The sequence below is a fragment of the Syngnathus acus genome, chromosome 9, assembly GCF_901709675.1.
Source record: "Syngnathus acus chromosome 9, fSynAcu1.2, whole genome shotgun sequence".
NCBI lineage: Eukaryota > Metazoa > Chordata > Actinopteri > Syngnathiformes > Syngnathidae > Syngnathus > Syngnathus acus.
Window position 1 is genome coordinate 10,625,826 of NC_051094.1, and position 12,312 is coordinate 10,638,137.

Below are 12,312 nucleotides of genomic sequence, written 5' to 3' on the forward strand. Positions count from 1 at the left end.
AAACAAAAAAGGAAATTAAAAAAAATATTGTCCAATCGCAGGTAAAAAAAAAAAAAAAAATCCCACAGATGACCTAACAAATGACCAACCTGAATTGGCACAGAAGAGGTGGCGTAAATGAAGGTGCCCCGGGGGAGCCCTCCTCCAGCACTGGGGTCAGCCAAGAACGTGACCGAGGTAAGACGGGATGAGAACATGCAGGCTCGGACTGGAGGGAACACTCGAGATGGACACCAGGTTATTTCCTTAGGCTGGAGAGGGCACAATAAAGGGAAAGTATTGCAAACATTATTAACGCAAATTATTCCAAGGTTGTTTTTATAACTGAACATTCCATTGCCAAAGGAAAAATGCATAGTATTCTCTTAAAAAACATAATAGAAAGGTGACAGTAATGTAATAAATAAAATATCCCACAGTTGCGAGTGGTTTCTTTAAATTTACCAACATGCTTAACTGTGTGATTCTTATTTGCAAAATCATAGACATGGTAACTCCACCTGGCGTCTGTCCGTCTGTAGTGGTGGCGGAGGTGGACGAGCACAGTCTCTGTATAGCATTCGCACTCTTTCACACTGAGCCTCAACGATGCCAAGACGCTCTCCTTTAAACACGAAATGGAGACAAATATTGAGAACGTTGTCTTTAAGTTGTAGAGCATGTATTGTTTTCTTACCAGGACTACATTCTTGAGCAACCAGGTTAAGAACTTCCACAGCTGCAGGACACTGCTGGATGAATTCTTCACAAAAGGAGCTATCCTCCAAAAGCTGTGCCATTACCAGGCATGCCCTGAAAATTGAAACAAACAGTTGTTCTACAGTACATGTATTCATTATTAGCCCTCTAAAGCCACCAGAAATAGACTACTGTTTGGAACAATAAAACACAAAAGGAGCGTGGGAGAAAAAAGGCAGGTTTATGACTGACCTGGTTCTGATTTCTGCAAGCAAGCGAACTGCAGCCATCACTGGGCTGGATCCATCCCCAGAAGCTGGTAGAGAGGAGTGAATGGACAGGCTGCCCTCCTGTGGCAGAAGCATGGATTGCACTGCTTGCACTACCTTCTCTGTGATCGATAGCTTGTACAAGGGCAATGCCTGAGGAGTGTGAAGAAGGATCAGAAGAGAATCAGAATATCGTTTTCCATTAAACGAGAAAGTTAATGATGCTACAGGGAGGAAGTCTTACCTCAGATCTGGGTGTACAGAGGCGTGATATTGGTACTGTCAGCACATCTGAGGCTTTACAAGTTCTCCTGTAGTCACAAGAGGGGAATTTGACAGTTGCAATGCCCTCCTGCTCATTGATCGACATCACAATACCCACGCTACCCAGCACTCCTTTACCTATCACCTGTAGATGTGAGGCATATGCTAAGTTGTTGAAAGAAATTTATGAATGATACCATTAAAAATACAGTTAGTAGTGTGTATTCTTTACCTGGACCTCTGACCCAATTTTAATGGTTTCTTTGAAACCCCCCAGAGCACAGAGTGCGGCAACCGCCTGCCTGCCAATGGCCTGAAGCTTAGCCAGCTTCCTACCACTGCTGCTTCCATTCTCCAAAATACTTTCAGCATATTTCCCCAGTTGAGGGATGAACATCAGTGCCCTGGAAAGCACCTAGGATAAACACAAAGTAGACAGAAAGTAGAAAGATTTAATATGGACATCCTGCTTTACTAAGATCCCACGTAGCAAACTGGAGTAAAATGTACTTTTTCAGCAGTGCTTGTCCAGATTTGAGCAGTGTTTGACTCAGGGGCAGTAAGTAGACTATGCAACAGAGCAATAACCTCAGCAGCCATACTGTTGGCAACATGCCCACTGATGAATGGCCTAACAGGGTCTGACCTGTAAAAGACATGATTTTCAGTTAGTCGCTTGAGATCACGCTGATTCGTTTTATCCAAAATATTGGTTACTAAGGTTAGACACAAGATATTAATGCTTCCAGACATGGTCATGGTACCTAGCCAGGTCAGTGTTCCTGTCCCTGCAAGCAGATGTTTGGGCAGTTTTCTTCTTGTCGCCAGCCGTTATGCCTCCGGCAGCCTCTTGAGTCACAGTCTCCACAGGTGGACCAACGCTCACTATCAGACCAGACTGAGCCCATTTAGTGGCCTTCCTCAGAGCCGCAGAGGCTTCCTCTGTGATCACCTCACAGTGTCCGCTCTTAAAAAAAAAAAAAAAAAAAAAAAAAAAAAGGAAGAGTTTAGAACCAGGAAAGGACAAAAAAAATCATAGAGTAGGTCTTACTTTGGTCATATCTCTGTCCATTTTGACAACCTTTTCCATATTTGCACCGGTGCCAAGGCGAAAGGGACGTCCCTCTGAACTGCTACATTTTAGAAAGAGAGAGAATACACACATTCAGAAAATCTTGAGTAGGCTAAAAACTGTGAAACCAGAAAATGTTCACTAAGTTTACTAGAATAACTTTCAAGAGAGATTTTACCTTAAAAGTGGTTGAAGAACCTCATGCGATGACTGATCCTCTCTCTTGTGGATGAAGATAGATAGTTTACCATCAACTGCTTCACCTTCTTCTCCAATATCGTCAGTCTTCAAGGCTCCTTTGGAACTGGCTCGAGACAGACTTGTGTCTGGCTCAGAAGAGCTGGGTGACAACAAGGTCTGGCAACCTGGTGAGAAGTTGATGACATCAGTAAAAAATACTAATCCCTTGTATTATTTAGCAATGTTATGTTGTCAATGATGAGAGACAAACCTGGTACCACATAGTCTGCCAGCTTGGCGAGCAGCAAGGCAGCGATGCGCGAGGCAGGGTCATTAGCATCTTGTTGCTCTGTATCGAGCGTGTTCATAGAAAAGCTCCATGATGGTAGGGCCACGTTGCCACAGTCCTCCACGCTCATGAGAGGTAAGGCTGCTCGACAAAGCTGCAGGATGATGAGCACCAGCTTTGGGGAAGGTCTCTGGTCAAGCAGCAAAGACAAGAGCTTCGAAACACAGGCTGGTTGGCTCAGGATAGCTTTTCCTATGTGACTCCTGGAATGAAATGTAAAACACATTTGTTGTATAAATACACTCACAGGCATCGTATCAGTCTATAACTACAAAACACAACTTACCTAGAGAGGTCATTGAGAAGACTGAGCACATCTTGCAAGGCATCATTGCCAGCTGCTTGATTCCCACAGCACTCGGTAGCTCTGGCCAGATGATTGGTCAACAAACTGGACACCTGTCGAGCCAAACCGGAATGTACTCCATCTGTCGAGCCACCTATAAGATAGTAAAACAGAGATAAAAATATTCTGCTTCTGAGACAATTCAAAAAGAACAAGATATTGCCATCATTACATAAACGTTATACTCCTTTGTAATACTTTTTACCTTCCACTTTCTCCCACTCAATGCAGCGGTTCGCAAGCACCTGAAAAGCAGCCCAGGCCATGGTGGCTACCTTCTGCTTTTTGGTCTGCTTCTCATTTGAGCTGCACTCTCTCTGACCACTCAAGCTACATAAGCTATCCATGAGCTGAACCAACCCACTCCGAACTAGGCACTGCTCTTCACTCCTATGGAAAGACAAATAGGATGACTACGGTGACTAACCTGTGCCAAGGATATGAGGGGACAGTGGGCGAGATCATAAATCTTGCCTTGTGTAGGGTATTGTGCAAAGCAAGCCAATACTGTTGGCACAAGCAATGGGGTAGCGAGCGCAAAGAGACACGACAGACGTCATTGTCTCCCCAAAGGCCTCCTGCACCTGTTCAACCATTCCGCCACAGGTCAGCTCCTCAATCCTGTACACATTAAAGAGATTTAATAGACAGTGGAAACCGAACATTGCATGAGTGTTTTTTTTGTGTTGTAGCATCCTTTTACCTTGGGCCTCCTTGCAATACCATAGTAACAGGACCAACCAAGTGCGTGACCCCACCCACTCGGACCGCAGCAGTGAGCAGCTCTCTCATATGGACAAGCGCCTGTTTTCGTGTGCTCCCACGGCGCCATCGTGTCTGCGCAGCAGACAGGAAACTGCTGCTTGATACCTAAAAAAAAAATAATGGATGTTTGACAGTGATTGTTGGAATATTCCTGGAATTAAGTTGATTTTTTTTTTTTTACCTATAATTCAGTGTTTGTTTATTTTCTGAAAGTTTTTTTTTTAATTTGACCCACTACCACACATTGTTATAACTGGTGTGGTAAAGTTAACTGTGTTTGAGATCTTTATTAATTGATCAATTGAGATCTTGCGGCTGAAAAAGTGACAGCAACATGGAAGAACAGGAAGCGTGGGGCGTTAATAGATACAACTCAGAGAAGCCATTCGTGGCCTAAGAAGTGTTTGATATTGTCACCTCCAAGAATCGGCAAATATGTTTTGTCTTCTCAATCTAAAAACAACAAGCTTTCATCTAAGCTGAGAAAAGCATTTACAGGTAAGGTATTTTTTCAGGTTGTAATTAGCTAATTAGTCATTTCTTGTTAGTCAGCTCATGTTAGTAAAGCTATGATTCTTTTTCTTTCTCAATACAAGTGGGCTGTAAGTTAAAAAAAAAAAAAAAAAGAAGAGAACATGTGATGGGTTTGTTCTAAGCTTTGCCAAAGAAGTATTGAATATAATTGATAGTAAAAAAAAAAAAAAGAAGCATTTAACCTCTGTACATTTCAGAGCCTGTACTTTTTTTACTTTTACTTAAGTAAAGAGGTTAAATCAGTATTTTTAATCAGTCTTTTTTTTCCCCCTGAAAAGAAGACTGTACTTCTACTTTGATCTGGAGTGTGGGCACTCTTTCCACCTCTGGCCAATAGTCAGCTTAGTCACTAAGCCTTAGTGCATGCAATTCCAGTTACTATAAGAAACGGGAGATAATTATTAACTAATAGACTTACAGCTTGATCAGGTGTAGTGCCGATAAATGCAAAGAGCTGACCCAGGAGAACGCTATATGTTGGCTTGTCTCCGCTGTCTTCAACCACCAGAGATTGCAGCAGTGTAAATGAGCTGCTACGATGACTGGTGGGGTGATGTCGCCTCCTTCAAAATAAAAGACACCCCCCGCAAAAGATGAACATTTATTTTTTGAGGCTTAATCCATCAAACAAAATCAAAAGGTACCTTTGCGCAGCATGTGTGAACTCCAGATCTTGGTTAGCAATCATCTCTAAATCAGAGGGTGCAGACATGCTGCGCAGGAAGACTGGCTGCTTCACAATGGAGATGGCAGTCTTTGCGTCTGATACAGACTTGGAAGCTAATAAAAAAAGATAAGAGAAAAGCAAAACACTGTCCAACGCTGAAAGAATGAAACACAAAGAAATCCAGTTTCGATAGTTGAATTAGGATTAGACGTCTACCTTGGCCCGGTGTTCCAGCAGGTGTGGTGGTTAAGCTTCTGCAATGTGGTGCAATGGTAACATGTAGCAGTAGCTCTGTACGGTTCATCAGACTCTTCACAAGTGCTTTAGTTTTAGGAAGTGGGGTGCTGCTTTTAAGGTGCATGGTGTTTACCTCGTGAAAGAACTTCTCCCTGTTGGCGCAGATATAAAAGTGATGTTAGTGACAGACAATGTAATACTGTCATAAACTGCTGTTTTTAAACGTCTTGCCTCAATCCAAGGACAACATTTTCCAAGTCGTTATAATCAAGGGGGACATCTTTCAGGGAGCAAAGTAGTTCAAGTTCTTTGATCTTATTCTGACAAGAAATTAGAGGGAAAAATTGAGTATCAAATTATAGTACTGTATGAAATGCATTGTCCGGCGGGATACCTCAAAGAAGTGGTAGTCATGAAAGAAAGGAGTGTTGTTATCCAGCTTTCCCTGCTGGGCCTCCTCTACCTCATTCTGCCACTTTTGCTCCAATTCTGCGACACTCTGCATCAAACATGTAAGATAATGTAAAGACATGTAAAATAATTATACATTGTCTGCTTGCTCACTCTCTTTATCTCTAAAATAAAAATGCTTACCTGCAGTTGACGTTCCATCGCGTTGATTTTCTTAAAGGTCTCTGCCATGATCTTACAGACCAGGTCAAACTCCTCTGCGTGGTCTTCACGGTACTGGTAGTTGACAAGCGACTGCAGACCATCCACCAAGCTGAGATGCTTTATGACACATGACACTATAACCTCCTCCATGACATCTGGCCGGATCACCTCTCTTTCAGGATTGAAACAGTTGCTTGTGAAATGATTACATAATGACAAGATTACATTATAAACAAAAACATGTAGAAAGCATAATGTTATAAAACAAAACACTGCATTGTTTGCATACAGTCCTTACTTAATGCTTGGACGAAACTGTGGGCGAGCTCTTCCAGACACCTCTCGCAACTTTCCCATGATGCCTGGAGGGAGGCGTATGCGTGGCAAGTCGAAGTGGGCGCCAGATGTAAAACCCGGAGGAGGAATGAGCACATCGGCAGGGTAGGTGAATTCACGGTCCTCCTCGATGGTTAGTGGCAGTGGTGAAGGACTTGGAGTGAGAGCAGGAGAGAGTGCGCCGTTTGCTTCCACCTGCCACTGACACCTGAGGAAAAAGAATTTATCGACATTTTGAGACAATCTTTCCTTAGAGATGTGGATGACAGCAAAACAAAAGGTGCTCAAATGTTATTTATCTTATGTTAAAATTCATGAAACGTACTCATTTGATAAAATTCAAACGAAAATGTCAAACGATCTGACTATTTGATGCATCACCTTTGCAGAAGCTTTGAGCACAGCAAATCATTGCAGGCGTCCTCCTCTCTTGTCACCTCAGGCCCATTGTATAGAATGCGCAGCATTGAGCAAGCGAGTACTGACAGACCAAGTGCCAGGTCTGCCAGGAAAGGGAGGCCTCCTGAGACATCCTCAGATGACTCCTGAAAAGATGAAAAATATTTTACATGTAATGGGACGGTAGAAGCTCATCTGCAATGACTTGGGCTTTAATTGGAGCTGAAGGGTCACAGTTCAAATCCCGCTGCAGACAAATGTGAAAAAATATGTTCTAGTAAGTGAGTGAGAAATGCCAGTCTGCTTCCTGGCTGCTTCTTTCCTCACATGTCTGGTTCTGTGCTATGCGCAACACAAAAATGTGAATTTGAATGCGAGTTACAATTTTCCTTTATAAAGATTATAATGAGTAGACCTTTTTATAATAAAATAAATATGAGACAGGACTACTAAATATAAGGATTCCAACAATATGCCAATGTTTTACCTGCGCTCTGACAGTGCAAGAAAAGCCCCACATGGCTTTATCAGGAGTGTTGTGCTCTCGTCCACTTCTCATTTCAAAAGAAAAGGTCACTGTGTCACCTTCAACCTAAACAGAGATAATAAATGCATGCAGTGAGACTAAGATTGCGGACAATTCACCATGCACGTTTTGCTCACAGCGTCTATTACCTTGACAAGATCTTTGGGCCATCCTGTCCCCAAAACACTGCGACTGCCATATCCCAGAGTGTTTCCTCCATATTCTGTTACTTTTCGACTATTAGTGTTGGGACCGGCATAAATAACCAACTAAGTAGAAGAAAAATAAAGACTAGTTACAAACAGCAGGCAAAATATGAAAACCGTGTTTATGAAGATGTACTGCAATGAATCATTTTAACTGTGCTTTGTGTTAATAAACACCTTGTCATAGTCATATTGCGAAGAACAGCGAGAATCAAAGCGAAGGTACAAACAGCGAGCCCCTGGAATGTGAACAGTCTCCTTGAATTTATAGTTGTCTCGCACAGGATGCACAGTCTCCACAGTTTTGCCAGCAGCCCAAGGGGCAGGGATCTTCAGTCCTGTCAGGAATCCAGGCTCCTCACGTTCATCAAGGATTCTAGTAAAGGACAGGGATTTTCTCAAATCCATCTTACTTAACAGCTGACACATTTAGTAAAAACAGTCATTCGTCCACGCAGCAATGTTATTATAGAACATACTTACTTGTCATCAGCAGCAGAGGTCTTCATCCCTTGCCCAACACAGCCACCCAAAAGTGACTCGTCTGAGAAAAGTGGAGACTGAGTCTTTAGTAACAGAGCAGTCTGGGAAGAAAACAAAAAGGAGAAAATATTTGTCATTTCACGACAGGATTTTTTTTTTTTTTTTTTAACACAATACAAATATTGACTAACCTGACTGGTGTATAAAACCAACTGCACTAACTGAGGCATGAGCGCATCAGCTAGCGTTAGGGTCTGCAGGTTGGGGTGCATCAGAGTGGTCAGCAACACGGGCAATAAGTGCCCCAGCATGGTGGCCTTTGTTACCTGCTCCAGACCTTTCAACCTTTGGAGTAACAAGGGCAAAGTATGTAAGTACTACAGTATTATAGCATTGTCCTAACTTACTTCTTATCAGCGTTCATGTAAAAAAAAAAAAAAAAAAAAAAAAATGTAAGTACTACAGTATTATAGCATTGTCCTAACTTACTTCTTATCAGCGTTCGTGTAAAAAAAAAAAAAAAAAAAAAAAGAAGTGTATTTTGATTATGTGAGTTCACATGCCATGGAAGCAACATTAAAGGCACATTTATGCCATTTAATGGAATCCTTGAAATGGAGGATAGATTCGGAAGTTTAAAAAGAAACTCACCTGGTTTCCTTGTCAAGGATCTCACTGTTAATGAGCGCTGTTGTCACCTGCTGAAGCGTCTCCAGTGCTTCATCACATCCCACCAGGATCTTGGTTGCTAAGGAGAGAATGCTGCCTTGAAGCTCCTGAGGACACCACAGAGAAAAGGCCCACACTTCGGTAACTCTGCTTCCAAGATACTGTATCCAATATTTTATCGCTTTACTGAGATCTCTCCAGTTTTAACAAACACTCAATCACGACATAACCAGAGTTGAATAAGAGTATGTTGTTTGCACTTGTAATATCAACCACAATTTGAAAATACAACTCAGCATCCGAAACTGATAAGAGCGTTCCATTAGACGAGGAAGGGGTATTTAAAGGGGATGTTTACCTGTACCTTCATTGTTTCCCCTTGTAGGGAGCTGTCACTGTCGTCACTATCATCTGGACGGATAAGAATGGTGTTACTGAGAAGGTGGTTCTGAACAGCCATGAGGTAGCGCAGACAAGGGGAAACCACCTACGGGGAGGGAGTGACATCTCAGACTGGTATCAGAGAAGCAAAACTTCCTTGAACAGACTGTAATGAGCATACTGGCACTGTGGAAAGGAGCTTCTGGAAGTCATCTCGAGCGACTGTTTGACATTTGGTAATGAGAAGGCAGGATTCCCGAACCACGGTTTTGAGTATACACTGCAGAAGGTCATCACTCAGCCTGTTGAAAAGAGCTTTCTTTAGGCTCTTAAGCATGATGAACTATTTTTCGATCTACGTTTAGATATGTCACAATAAAACTTGAATAGATTCCGCACCACACACTAAAAACGGTGGTACCATATGGATGCTCACCTATAGTGGTCATCTTCTTCACTTCCAAACCTATTTTTCTGCAGTTGGTCGGCCATATTGGTGAGGATGACATCCCGAAGCTGAGACAGCCCACTGTTCCTTTCACCTGAGAATCAAATCAACTAATTGTTTACTTAGAAAGGACACTGGCATTCTGGCTCATTTAAATCATCTTATTTAAGCACCTTCACTTAGAACAAGTTTCAGCAATTTATTGAGTTCAGCCTCCCCCTGATACAAAGTATTCAGGCCTGAGCTGCAGAGAAACAGAAATGGTGAAAACCAAATAGATATTTTTCCATTTATTATGGCTTACATTATATTTAAAATAAAATCATATTTACCTGATGGCCAGGCAAACCTCTCTCTGAATCTCAGCCCCTATTTGATCCACTGGAGCCATTAGTAGCTGCCACAAGAGCAGGCCTGCCCTACGCACGCTTTCCCTGTTCTGCTCCGACTGCGGATTGAAGAACCTAAATACGACCTGGAGAAAACAAACCAGGTACAAAAGATCATTTCAAAACAAATCAAATGAAGACAGTGACTAAAACATCTTGGTGAAAGTCACAGAAAACGAACCTGGAAGACTACCAAAACACAGCGGATGATGCTGGTATCTCCGCTGACCATTGCCTTCTCCATTATGTCACAGATACTGCTGAAGTGACTGGCCTCGATAGGATGTTGTTTACCCAGTAGGGCACCCAGGGGCAGGCTGTTACTGCTAGTTGCTAGCAGGTTAAGCTGGTGGACACACATGGCACCTACATGATGAAGGAGCTGGTTGATCACCTCGCTCGTGTGCACCATTTCTTCTGCAAAAAAGGGGGTAAAACATAAAAAAAAAAAAAAACAATAATGAAAGAAAAGTTGAGATTTGTGATTTACTACAGCATGCAACACGGATAGCGTGGCTTTAAGTGCTATAGTCCAACCTTTGGGTTCCTTTATGACATGGCTCACACCCAACCTGTGGCACACATGATGAAAGGCCTGATTGCCCGGGTTACACCACTGATCAATGTAATCGCTCGAGCAAGTCCAGATCAAGTTGTTCCGTGCATCGTAACAAGCTCCTAAAAGGCCACACAATCACATGGCACTTAGTTCTATTTACATTCCAACACTCATTGGGGACAGCAATAACACTCACCCAGTCCTGCCACCTGAGCTCCTCTGCCGAGGGAACTGCCAGGAGCATCAATGAGGTCAGCGCGGCTGCTGAATTGGCCGTCAGCAAGGTTGAAGACTAAACTAGAGGTTAATACTGAAATAACAAGCGGACACTTTAGAGGAAAGCACTTGCCGTAGTAAAAATTAAAGTATTAGTGACAAAAACAGTGCGAATGTGCTCCTACTTTTCAGCGAGGACAGACTGCTGGCACCTCCAAACAGTGAGCGTGTCGCAGAGCTCCCAGACACACCAGGAGGTGGGACTAGCATCACTAAGTATGTTCCACACACATACATTGGGGTCTTCCTCAGAGTCTTCAAGGGGAGTCCACAGCTTGTGTTGACAGCTGTAGTGAGGAGGAGAGATATGATGCAAATAACAATAAATATAATATATATTTTGCATGTTGAGATGATTGATTACCAGACTGCTCCTCTTTGACAGTGTTTGTGATGGTAGAGCCTGTGAGAGCAGCCAACGTGGCAGAATGTGAGGCCCGGAAGCGAGACATTCGACTCAAAAGAAGCTCATTCAAGCACTTGGAAGACTCGCCTTCTTTGCGAGTCAGAATAACTCTCTCCTGCAAGATGTGTGCAATACACAGCCCTGTCTGGGTCTGTATCGTGAGCAAAAGCGGAGAACCCCTCAAATCACAAACAAATCTAGTAATACAGTTAAAATCGTGCCGAGAAATGACTCACGGAAAGGTGAAAGACATCCATGAAGACGGAGTGGCCCTTCTGTGTCTTCTCGTTGAGACTGGCCGGGGACCATACCCAGTATAGGTAGGTTCCATCTGAGCAGAGATGCAGCGTAGTCATGCTGCTACCCACTGGAAAGTGATGGGCTGGCATGGGGACAATCTGACAAACCTAAAAACAGCAGTGTGATTAAATCCTTCATTTTCCCGGGTTTCATGTTGGTCGATTTGATGGAGAATTACCTGTAACGTGAAGGGGTCAATGACCTGGCACAGCTGATGAGGCTTGGCATCAAAGGCAGAAGGGCGATGGAGAAGGCGAGCGCTGCTGTACACCACCCAACCAGAATCCAACTCCTCATTTCGACAGTAAACAAAACCCCTGGACAAACACATGCAGAGCTTTCATTTTTGCACTTTGTGCAAGTGTGATGACAGCTCACTTTCATTACCTGCCACGAACTCATTCCACACCAGCCCATTGCTAGTTAGGCATATTTTTTTAAAAATATATTTTTGAAAGGATAAAATAACGAAAACAGAAACCTTAATATGATAAGACTACAAACCCACAAAATATTGCATTCATCAAGGTATTGGGACACCTGGCTATTACCCAAGAAACTGAAAAATGCCTGTTTTAGCTCATCTAGTACGTGATAGGGTTTCCGTCACTATTCAACGAAAGACAGTGCTCCAAGATGATGAACTGACAGAAGGAACTAACACAAGTTGATTCCAAGCAGGACTCATTAAATGACAGAGGTTTGTTTAACATCGAATGAGCTCATTTCAGAATCCACTGAAAATATCAATGTAAATTGAATCCAACCACATTGTGCAAAATAAAGCAAGTGCAACAGTGCCTTAGTGACCCATCAACTAATCAATTAAAGCTATTCAGACAGGACATGCCTCCACGCAGCCAGATATCTATTTAGAAACATACAGGAAAGAATGCAGACATTATTGGGATGACTGAGATGACAGATATATTTAGCATCTCACTCTTTTCTTCGGATG

General features: G+C 42.7%; 1 protein-coding gene across 3 annotated transcripts in view; it reads right to left on the reverse strand.

Annotated features, from left to right (window-relative positions):
* Window positions 1–12,312, reverse strand: part of LOC119126833 (probable E3 ubiquitin-protein ligase HECTD4) — a 29,580-nt gene that overhangs the window by 11,908 nt on the left and 5,360 nt on the right. Inside the window, exons 6-47 of one of the 3 annotated variants that reach the window (XM_037258287.1) lie at window positions 11,533–11,671; window positions 11,291–11,461; window positions 11,142–11,205; window positions 11,013–11,051; window positions 10,774–10,935; window positions 10,569–10,682; window positions 10,351–10,491; window positions 9,995–10,230; window positions 9,757–9,899; window positions 9,598–9,668; window positions 9,413–9,518; window positions 9,158–9,278; window positions 8,954–9,082; window positions 8,578–8,702; window positions 8,118–8,271; window positions 7,927–8,027; window positions 7,621–7,819; window positions 7,387–7,506; window positions 7,199–7,303; window positions 6,694–6,857; window positions 6,275–6,520; window positions 5,956–6,148; window positions 5,756–5,860; window positions 5,593–5,681; window positions 5,341–5,513; window positions 5,102–5,237; window positions 4,876–5,020; window positions 3,862–4,028; window positions 3,633–3,779; window positions 3,364–3,548; window positions 3,099–3,252; window positions 2,735–3,015; window positions 2,462–2,648; window positions 2,263–2,344; window positions 1,976–2,178; window positions 1,722–1,857; window positions 1,444–1,626; window positions 1,192–1,356; window positions 931–1,100; window positions 677–792; window positions 501–604; window positions 90–251 (exon numbers count right to left, since the gene is read on the reverse strand). In XM_037258287.1, coding sequence (XP_037114182.1) covers window positions 90–251; window positions 501–604; window positions 677–792; window positions 931–1,100; window positions 1,192–1,356; window positions 1,444–1,626; window positions 1,722–1,857; window positions 1,976–2,178; window positions 2,263–2,344; window positions 2,462–2,648; window positions 2,735–3,015; window positions 3,099–3,252; window positions 3,364–3,548; window positions 3,633–3,779; window positions 3,862–4,028; window positions 4,876–5,020; window positions 5,102–5,237; window positions 5,341–5,513; window positions 5,593–5,681; window positions 5,756–5,860; window positions 5,956–6,148; window positions 6,275–6,520; window positions 6,694–6,857; window positions 7,199–7,303; window positions 7,387–7,506; window positions 7,621–7,819; window positions 7,927–8,027; window positions 8,118–8,271; window positions 8,578–8,702; window positions 8,954–9,082; window positions 9,158–9,278; window positions 9,413–9,518; window positions 9,598–9,668; window positions 9,757–9,899; window positions 9,995–10,230; window positions 10,351–10,491; window positions 10,569–10,682; window positions 10,774–10,935; window positions 11,013–11,051; window positions 11,142–11,205; window positions 11,291–11,461; window positions 11,533–11,671 — 6,133 coding nt within the window. Of the gene's footprint in view, window positions 1–89; window positions 252–500; window positions 605–676; window positions 793–930; window positions 1,101–1,191; window positions 1,357–1,443; window positions 1,627–1,721; window positions 1,858–1,975; window positions 2,179–2,262; window positions 2,345–2,461; window positions 2,649–2,734; window positions 3,016–3,098; window positions 3,253–3,363; window positions 3,549–3,632; window positions 3,780–3,861; window positions 4,029–4,875; window positions 5,021–5,101; window positions 5,238–5,340; window positions 5,514–5,592; window positions 5,682–5,755; window positions 5,861–5,955; window positions 6,149–6,274; window positions 6,521–6,693; window positions 6,858–7,198; window positions 7,304–7,386; window positions 7,507–7,620; window positions 7,820–7,926; window positions 8,028–8,117; window positions 8,272–8,577; window positions 8,703–8,953; window positions 9,083–9,157; window positions 9,279–9,412; window positions 9,519–9,597; window positions 9,669–9,756; window positions 9,900–9,994; window positions 10,231–10,350; window positions 10,492–10,568; window positions 10,683–10,773; window positions 10,936–11,012; window positions 11,206–11,290; window positions 11,462–11,532; window positions 11,672–12,312 lie in introns of all 3 variants that reach the window. The other 2 variants (XM_037258285.1, XM_037258286.1) reach the window with 2 other exon arrangements.